The sequence below is a fragment of the Dasypus novemcinctus genome, chromosome 10, assembly GCF_030445035.2.
Source record: "Dasypus novemcinctus isolate mDasNov1 chromosome 10, mDasNov1.1.hap2, whole genome shotgun sequence".
Lineage (NCBI taxonomy): Eukaryota > Metazoa > Chordata > Mammalia > Cingulata > Dasypodidae > Dasypus > Dasypus novemcinctus.
Window position 1 is genome coordinate 34,797,340 of NC_080682.1, and position 10,579 is coordinate 34,807,918.

Here is a 10,579-nt window from a genome sequence, read left to right on the forward strand (position 1 = left end):
ATACTGTTGAGAAAACTCTTTAGAAAATATAATAAGGAAGGATCATGTGTTTAAGGTGCTTAAGTGGGTGGTGGGCATCCAGTACAGGTACAAGCTTCTAGGGAGTATGTGAGTGCTCATTTTGTCATAATGTGTTATATATGTCAGTGGCGACCCATACAATGAGTGTGAAGGTGTACCCGCATCCTGGGGTGACCTGATGTTCCCAAATAGAGGGACCTGTGTCTCTCAAGAGAATTGCTGGCTCCAAATTAGTTAGGGCAGTCTGGCATGTCAGGCCCTCAGCATTGTTGCAGTATCTGTAAACATGGTCCCTCAAATAGTGAAGATTGATTGTTATGGTGTGCCCTGAGAGGTATTGCATAGATGGAAGAAGGATGACTGGGGGGAAATGGAAGTGCTCCACAAGATCATGCAATGATGGATATAGGACATTTTAATTTACAACTAAATTGTATAAAAGTCTATAAACTAAAATGTAAACCATAATGTAAAACATAAGGAAACTAAAAATCTAGAAATTTGTACAGTCTAACATATAAACAATAATGTAAACCAAAATGGAACCATGTTTGATAGCTATGTTTCAGAATCTGTACATCAGCTGCAGCAAATATAACATGAATGTGTAAAAAGATCATTGCTGGAGAAAGGGGAAAAGGGTTTGATGTTGGAAATCTGGGAGTCTCCTATATTGTGTATATGAATTACTGTGATCTAAAACTTTTTTGAAGACAAGATTACTGAAATTGCAAAAGCCACATTCACACACTCCCTACATCTTAGTATCTAGATGCAAGTTAGGTTCCTCCAATTGTAAACACTGCTGGGAAGGTGAAAATTCTGCAGAGGCAATCTTGTAGCTCTTGGCAATAGATGAGCAAATAAGACTAAACAAAGATTAGAAATTTACTTATAACCAAGGTCCCAGAACTGATAAGTAGCAGATAAAGCATTCCAATTCATAATTTAAAATTCCAGTTAAATATTCTGTCTACTAATATATAATTGCCTTTGTCATGCTAATACCCATAAAGAATGTGTAATCCAATCGCACTTATATCTTAAATCATTAAAGAATAATTTGACTAATTAGAAACTTATGGTAAAGTTGTTGCAGGACTTCTTCACTTGTAACTTTTAGCAATAACATTTGTCTATGAAAATGCAAAATGTATAGATTACAGAATAACATTTGAAGATTATTTTAATAGGACATTTTATGTTAAATTTTCTCAATGTGTTCTTTTTCTTCCCCAAAGCTCAAGCTCAGTGCAGTTCTTAATTCACTCTCAATCTGTTGAAGTTCTGATAATGCTAGAGCATGGCACACCCACTCCTGGGTGACCATAATTCTAAGTAATGTTCTACTTATTATGTTTTTAAGAAATTACACTAGTTTCCAGAAATTCTCACTCCTTAAGAATATCACAACCAACACTTGAACTATATGAAAATGTAGTTGCAATTGTTGTAAAATTAGAAGTTGCAGCAAAAATAAGACCAAGAAATCCATGACCTCTTTGTATCCTCTGATAACCATGTCCTGCCTTTGAGGTTGGAATTCAATCAAGGGCAAGCCAAGGGTTAAGATTGAAGCAATATTGCAGGATGACCGTAGTTTATACAGGGCATAAAAGAACAATAAATGAACATTAAAAATCAATATCAATGCTAATGGATTGAAATAGAAATGAAAGACACCAAGAAATCAGTATGGAAGGTGCTAAAGTAAAATTATGAATGAGACACAAAAATAATAAACTGGCAACAGCAAATCTGAAAAGTACAGGAACATAGGAGGAAATGTAAGTCAGCTGGGATAGATAATCATAGTGGCTTAAGTATGTTTTTACCCTATTGCATGAGAGCACAGGTTAAACTATACATTCAATTAAGAAAGAGAATATTATTTTTATATCATTTAAACAAGTGGATGGACTAAGTTTGGTTGAATGCCAACCATGAGTCAGATAATATAGAAGGTATTTTATAAACCTTGGCTTTCTTAATTCTTGCAGTAACATTATGGTGTAGTTGACTCCATCTTACATGGGAGAAAAATGAGGTAACATGAGCTTAATTGATTTTCCAAGTCTTTTGGACAGTGTCTGCACTTTTCTATTGTACTGCATTGACACACATTTCATGATCCCAAAATAACAAGATAGAGAGATGACCTGAGGACATACTATAAAATTTGTCTTTGGTAAATTCCACCATCATTTCTGGTCATTTTTCTTACCAATTTTCAATTAATTGATTCTTAACTTAGCAGGAAGCCCACTATTATATAATTCCTTTGTCAAAGAAATAAGTGCTTATTGATTTCATTCCCACAGGTGCATCTACTCTCATAAGCTTATTCATATCTTGGAAAAGGAATTAAGTTAATAGGAGAGCAATTTTCACACAAAAATAAATAACTCATGGTAGAATTTCAGACAACATGACACATAGGGCAATAGAAAATTTTTGAAGACTCAGGTCATGCAAAGTGATTGGGTTAAGTGTATACTCTCCCTGGCATGAGAATAAAGACCCCGAATAATAAATGTTGGTATTTCATAGCAAATTTTCCTAATTTATGTACCTGATTTTATGACCTGTAAGTTTGTGACCTTTTAGTAATTAAGGTACAGCTTACAGTGCAGGAACAAATGGTAGATGGTTAACACTGAGATCTAGGTTTCTGCTTATGGAGCATCCTGTCAGTCTAGGTAGAGTGATGCTCTGCCTCTAAGAACACCCGGTCATTAATGTGAGTTGATGAGGATTCCCTGGGTTAGGGATTACTTCAGTCAGTGAAGAAGCAGTCTCAGAGTGATATAACTAGAATGATGCAAGTTGGGGTTGTGACACAGCTGTTCAATTGGGCACTCTGCCCTCTTATAATCAGGTCCATCACCTAGAGGAGAATACGATATTCATGATGTGTCTTCTAAGAAGCTGAACAAAGACTCTTCCAAATTTTATCTCAAAATAAATCAATTAGAATTTAAAAAGGTAAATATTTTGTAAATATTTGGTAATACTGAATGGACGGATAAAAATTCTAATTGGCTATGTCTTTAGCAATTCTTCTTAATTGGAGAGAATTAAAATCTCTAGGTAAACCAGAACTGTCCTTTCTTTATTAGGCTTATAGGTAATTAGGACTTCCCCTTTAAATGTCTATTTGAAAGCAACCGAAACCCTAGTTCTACAATTATGACCAAAATTTAACTATAGTTGATTTTTCTCCCATTTGTATCATGAATAGTGTGCTTCCACAATTAGTAAAAGCAAGTTGGAATAATTTCATCTGGTTCTTGGAAGCTTTTAAGAACCTGTTCTGTGTGAATGAATGTTGTGTGGAATAAGATTTGGTTATAACTGAGATGACCTTAGTACCTTCATTTGTACAAATTTCTACTTTAACAAGCTGTAAAAACTAAGCTGTAAGAATCATCTTTATTATCTGGCTAAGTATTTCATATGTACGTTTTAGCTACTGCATAATTATTGCATAGAAAACACTTTCAAAATATGGCAATTGTTAATAGAATTCATTACATTCCATAAGTAAATAAATGTTGCTTTTGAAGTATGCCAATAATTTATGTTCGATATCTGTTTGTTTTATCTGTAACCATCATTATACAATTGGTAAGAAGTACTGATTATGAACTTGAATTCATATTTGAGTTCTACTTGTTAAATCAAGCTATTTTGCTTGCCTTACTTTTCTACCCTGTCATCAAATTTTTAAAAATTAAATGAATTGGCCTCTACCTTAGAAATGAAAATTGGTAAATAATTTGTGTAGGTTTCAAAAAAGTTCTCATAAGCAGCAAGAAAGGGAATATACAGTACATCTGGAAATAGTTACTAGGAGATATTCTGATGACAGTTCTTCCTCCAGTTTCACTTCAGTCTCTCAGTATCTCTGTCTCCTTGCCCACCCTTTGAATATCTATCTGTGTACCTGCTCTTTCCATTTAACCTTTCTCTCTTTCCTTCCCCTCAATTGGTATCTGATCTCTGATTAAGAGAAAAATGAAATATTATTTTTTATTAATATTTGAATATATTTCTCTATATGTTAAAAGATAAGTATTAAGTAGACATATCCATGGGAGTAATGGTGTTGATGTTGAAAGTGATGGTGATGGCAGTTGTGATGTCGTAGATGGTGGTAATGGTGGAGACAGCATTGGTGATGGTGGAGGTGGCAGTGCTGTTGATACTGGTGATGGTTGTGATGGCAGCCATGAAGGTTCAGATGATGGCAGTCATGGTGGCAATGGTGATGCTGGTGGTTTGGTGGTGGTGAGAATAGAGCTAATTTAGAAGCCTTCTGTAAATACTCATATATGTTATATTGTAGACCCCAAAATTAAAAAAAATATATATTACAATATGATTTACACATTGAGCCTGCAAAAATCTACCTTTGTTAGTTATGCTTCCACTAATTTTAACGTAGTTTAATGGAAAGAAAAAGGAACTTGGGAATTATTTGTACTAATAGGTTATTTGAAGTCCTTCGGTGATAAGAATCAAATCTACCTGATGCTTGCAGAGTTTCATATACTGCAACTTTACTAACTCCACATAAAATTGACAACCTGACTGTAATCACTAGAATCATCTTAATAATTGTTTTTATTAAAGAAATTATATGTAACCCAGACAGAATTGAGAATACAAGATCAGTTATAGAGTCCAGCTTCCCAGGATTTTAATCCAGTCTCTACCAGACACTAACTCTGTGACCTTGAGGAGGTAACAAACTCACTAGGCTTAATAAATGTTAATTTTTGTTATTAAGGTTTTTTTTAATTTGAAAAGAGCATATTGAGGTATCTACTTAGAGCAAGAAGAATTGTCTTTTCTCTATGAAATTAGCTTAAAAACTTACTGTAAATTTTTCTGAATTATTTTATAGAATGCATGCCTGTAAGATTATAAAGATAAATGTATGATATGTATGAAAAGTAAAAATATGTATAGAAAGAAGAAAGACAATTAAATGATAAGAAAAAATATCCCTCTGGTGGAGGAAAATTTATTAGTATCTATCCAAGTGTAGCATGTTCATGCCATCTGACTCTGCAATTTTATTGTAAAAGTATATCCTACAGAAATACTTAAATCTATACTTATATATCTATAACTATCTAGAATAGATATAGATATACAAAGATGTGCTCTGCAGTATTGCTGTAATAGCTGAAACTGGGAAATTAAATCTCTGTATATTGGTATGGAATGCAATGAATGATAAATTAGTCATTAAAAGATAATATACAGTATATATAGGTATGAAATGTAATATATTTTGTATAAATTTATTAAAATACATACACAAATATACAAATTCAACATTTCTTCATACAAAACCACTCCTGGAAGATTAAATAACATGCAGTTCATTACACAGTTAAAAATATTCCTGAAGTCCAAACTGGGACCTGAGTTACGTAGCAAGATCCTTGTTCTCTATTCTACACTGTATCGTGTCTCTTATTCCCATCTCTGGGATTTTACCCATGCTCTTGCTCCTTCTGGGGGCAGCCTCTGGTCTTCCGCTCCTATGTCCTGTCCAGCTTTAAGGTGAAATCATGTATTTTTTTCCCCATTTCTTCAGTGCACAGTAATTTCAGTGGTACAGTGAATGTACACAGAGCAGACAACTCAGGGGCGGGAGGCAAGGAAGGGTCGAGAAATAAAAAAATAAATAAAAAAAGGAAATGGAAACACATCTGATACTTCTTATATATTCCTCAGGTTTATAGCATCCGCTGAGCTTTTGAAATACTTCTTGTCTACTTAATTAAGGAAAGTGAGGGAAGTTGATTGGCAAAGCAAAAGAGAAAGGTTAACTAAAATTGTCCCTTTCTTCACTTGAACAGTCTTTTGAAAAAATTATTCCTCCCTGACCTGCACTGGAGAGAGAAGGGAAATATCATGAAGGCTGCTGACAGTTGTGATTCCAGACTGAACTGGAAGTTCAAGGTACTGTTTGGAACTTGGTTTGGCTGGCACATGTGTGGGAATACAAATGGCCAAGACAAGTAAATGCATCAATGAGCCTGGTTAACAGAGGAATAGCAGGCAGACTCTGACAAAAGGTCCATGCTCAAACTCAGAGCATGGGATGCATTGCATTGCTTGTGACCCTAGCTGGTTGCAGTTACTTTCCAATTCATAAAATATCTTGAACTGTGTTGGTGCTCACTGTGTCTTTCATAAATTATTAGTAACTTTGGCAAGTGTAAAAGAAGTAGCAATCTTTAAGCATCTACATATGGAAATAAGAGAACTATCAAATAATCAAGCTATACAGGGACACAATTTTTTTTATAAATACATGGAATAAATAACCGTGGTGGTGAATGCAGGCATTGCAGAGGAAGGGAGGCATGGAAGAAGACTGGTGATGGGTTGGTTGCCTGCAAAGAGCAGGGTCAGGGCAATAGGCAAAGGTGGAGATTATAGATATAATTAAATGATCATGAGAAACATTTGAATACTGCTTTCCAAAGTTTCCTGATATGTATTATTTCCTTTGTCCTTACTGCAGTCGTGTGAGGCAGGACATGCAGATATTGGGGAACTATGAAACATAATAGTTAATAGCCTATTCTCTGCAGTTAATCACATGCTGGCAAAGAAGTTGTGAGGAAGTGATGTAACTAACTCACTTGTGTTTCAGAAATTCCAACATCATAATACTTACTCTATTTAGCTCTTTGTGACTATTCAATGAGAAAAAGCCTTTTGTACATTCTTCACAAGTTGTAAGATCTACATATGTTACCCATGGTTTCTTTTTAATTAATTGTGCTGCTGCAGAAATTGAGGTTGGGGCAGTTGAGATGATAAAGCCAGCAATTGACTTGGCTGTGACTTCTTAGTATGTTTGCTGTACATGCATCCACTGGTTTTCCCTGCAAATATAAACGGTTTCTGTGGAAAGAAATGGGTGTGGGTCTGACAGGAAGAGGTAGCATTGAAAATGGAATAAATAAAAAGAGGAAAGCAGGGAAATGAATAAGTAAGGGGGAGAGGGGCTAGTGAAGAAAGTTGATTAATTTTTTACTGTATGGATAGGCACTTTAAGTTTCAAGCTGTAAGGCCTGGCAGGGCATTAGATACCATTTAGAGTTGTGGGTTTCTAACTTTTTAAAATTTTTTTCTAACTTTTCTAACAGGAAATGAATCACCCCTAAGGAAATCATACCTAGAGACATAAACAACTAATGTAAATAAAATCTAAGTGTTTGTGTTTGAGGAGGGCTGAATATCTGATGTTGCTACTCAAACTCACTCTGAAGATGAGGAAACTGAGGCTCAGATATGCCAGTAACATGCACAAATAATAGACTAAGTTAATGATACAATCTGGAAAAAAGCCAGTTCTCATTGCTCTCTCCTGAGGCTGTTTTCCTTACACTGCACAAGCCCTTTTCAAAAAATGACTCCGTTTTGGGGCTAGAGTAAAGGAGGGTGAGATTAAGTCATATGAAACTAATGACACTTTCATAGTCTCTGGTCCTTCTCCACTTGTGTAAGCGGTGGGGCCGAGGGTTGGGGTTGGTCAAAAGCAAGTGTGACCTTTCTGCATCCACAAGGTGGTATAATCCAAATATCAGCTGGAAGCTAAACTCTTTGCAAATTTCCCCCCATGTGGCAACCCAGTGCCTGCTAAAAAGCCACCAGCATTTTAAGCCAGGTTCTCATTGTAGCTTCTCTTCCCAGTTGCAGTGTTAACTCCCCTGCAACACTTGCTGTAGATTATAGTAGTTAAGAATTTGAGCTGAACAATCAATATACCAGTGTTACAACATGTTAGGTGTATAATATTAGGTGAGGCATTTAATTTCTCGAGGGCTCAGTTTTCTTTTTAAAATGGAAATAGTAATGGTTCCTATCCCATAAGGGATCATGAGTATTAAATGAGATAATACATGTAAACCTGAGTGTCCAGCAACATAGTTAGTGAATGTAAAAGCTAATTGTCTAATTGTCATAGTTTAAATGCTCCAGAATCTTATGGTCCATTTAGTGAACAGTGGCTACTGAAAGGAATGACTTGGGCGGATTCAGATTCCGGAAGCGAGATAGAATTAGTTATATTATAGATGTTGGTCTTTGCTTGAGTATTATGATTGGTAATCTTTTTTTTTTTTTTTTTTAAAGATTTATTTATTTATTTAATTTCCCCCCCTCCCCTGGTTGTCTGTTCTTGGTGTCTATTTGTTGCGTCTTGTTTCTTTGTCTGCTTTTGTTTCTTTGTCCGCTTCTGTTGTCGTCAGCAGCACAGGAAGTGTGGGCGGCGCCATTCCTGGGCAGGCTGCACTTTCTTTTCACGCTGGGCGGGTCTCCTCACGGGCGCACTCCTTGCGCGTGGGGGCTCCCCCACGCGGGGGACACTGTTGCGTGGCATGGCACTCCTTGCGCGCATCAGCACTGCGCATGGCCAGCTCCACACGGGTTGAGGAGGCCCGGGGTTTAAACCGTGGACCTCCCATATGGTAGACGGACGCCCTAACCACTGGGCCAAAGTCCGTTTCCTGATTGGTAATCTTTATCATTGAGAAATATATTAGCCAGAAAATATTTATCATTAGTTTCTGGTATATTTTGACCAGTTAATATTTAAATTACAAAAAATTTACAAAATTACGAAAGAATTACAGTATTGTTTGAAAAAGAGCACAGAATCATCCATTATCCCATTTTGAAGATAAACTGGGATGACTGTATCATTCTTAGCACAGTGTTTGGTTTATAATAAACTCACAACGTAATTTCTAGAGAAACAATATTGATGTTTATGGACACTGTGATAGAATCAGAAATAATAGTCCATTCCAACTTCACCATTCACCAGCTGAACAACTTTGTTAAGTTTCTTAAATGCTCTAAGACTTGGTTCCCTCATGTAAAATAAAGCTAATTATATGGTCAGTCTAGTGCCTGGGACAAGGCAGATGCTGAATAATAGTTACCGATTGATAATAACATTTTTAAAGGGAGAAAAAGGAGGAGAAACCTATTTTACATGAAGAATCATCTGAAAAAAGAGGATAAAATGTATGGTGGAAATCTTGTGTTAATGAATTATTTGTCTTTTAAGTTCCATTAACACATATTAAAAACTAAAGACATATAGTGAATATATGAATGAATGCATGAATGAATGATAAAAGTTTTTGAAAAGCTATTTTATTGTGTTTCTGGAAATAAATTAAGCCAAATAATCACTAATTATAAATTATATGTTGCTTTTTAAAAAGTTTTTTCAACTTTCACCTGGAGCTCATAAATGGGAAATCAAAACAACGTGACAGAATTCATTCTTTTGGGTATTACAAAGAATCCAGAGTTGCGGAAAATATTCTCTGCTGTGTTTCTAATCATGTATGTGGCCACAGTGATGGGGAACCTGCTCATTGTGGTAACCATGATCACCAGTCGGAGTCTGAGATCACCTATGTATTTTTTCCTGACTTGTTTTTCCCTCATGGATGTCACCTATTCTTCTGTCATTGCACCCAAGATGATTGTGGACTCCCTCTTTCAGAGCACTACCATCTCCCTGGAAGGCTGCATGACTCAGCTCTTTGCAGAACATTTTTTTGGTAGTGTGGGGATCATCCTTCTCATTGTTATGGCTTATGACCGCTACGTGGCCATATGTAAGCCCCTACACTACCAGACCATCATGAGTCCTCAGATGTGCTGTCTGTTGCTGGGGGCAGCCTGGGTGGGGGGAACTATGCATGCAATGATACAGCTCCTGTTTATGTACCAAATACCCTTCTGTGGCCCCAATGTCATTGATCATTTTATTTGTGATTTATTTCCATTGTTGAAACTGGCCTGCATGGACACACACATCCTGGGCCTCCTTGTCATCCTCAACAGTGGGGTGATGTGTGTAACCATATTCTCTGTGCTCATTGCCTCCTATGTGGTCATCCTCTGCTCCCTGAGGTCTTGCAGCTCTGAAGGGCGGCGCAAAGCCCTCTCCACCTGTGGCTCCCACCTCATGGTGGTTGTCTTGTTCTTCGTGCCATGCATCTTCTTGTACATGAGGCCTGTTGCCACTTACCCCATAGACAAGGCAATGGTGGTGATCTTCACCATTGTAGAACCCATGTTAAATCCCTTAATCTACACTCTGAGGAATGCAGAGGTGAAAAATGCCGTGAGGAAACTTTGGATGAAGCAAGAAGTTTTGGTTGGTAAGTAACTATCATGTATTCCCTATAAAGATAATTTATTCTGTAAGAAATATGGGAGAAGTAAAATTGTTCATTCTCTGCTATTAGCCAGGGTGATCTTTTGAAAATATCAATCTGATTTATGATTTAAGGTCTTTACATTTGAAGGATTATATTACTCTCTTGCTTTATTCCTTCCCTTGGCTCCCTGTTGCCTTTAGGAGATCATTGTTTTGTCTTATATTTCCTTCATTAATCTGATTACTGCCTCTACCTCTCCAACCACATCTTGAGCTCTTCAACCCCTCTTTCTCCATGCCCCAGTCATGTTTTTATTTCACCTGTCTTGAGAGCTAGTCATG

General features: G+C 36.4%; 1 protein-coding gene across 1 annotated transcript; it reads left to right on the top strand.

Annotated features, from left to right (window-relative positions):
* Positions 1–9,316: 9,316 nt before the first annotated feature.
* LOC101412645 (olfactory receptor 4C6-like) lies at positions 9,317–10,246 on the top strand. Its single transcript, XM_004461564.2, has one exon. It carries the CDS (start codon positions 9,317–9,319, stop codon positions 10,244–10,246), a length of 930 nt encoding a protein of 309 aa, XP_004461621.1.
* The last annotated feature ends 333 nt before the right edge of the window (positions 10,247–10,579 follow it).

What these genes read in the sequence shown, in the direction of transcription:
- LOC101412645 (XM_004461564.2), top strand. Translation starts at nt 9,317, where the DNA reads ATGGGAAATCAAAACAACGTGACAGAATTCATTCTTTTGGGTATTACA.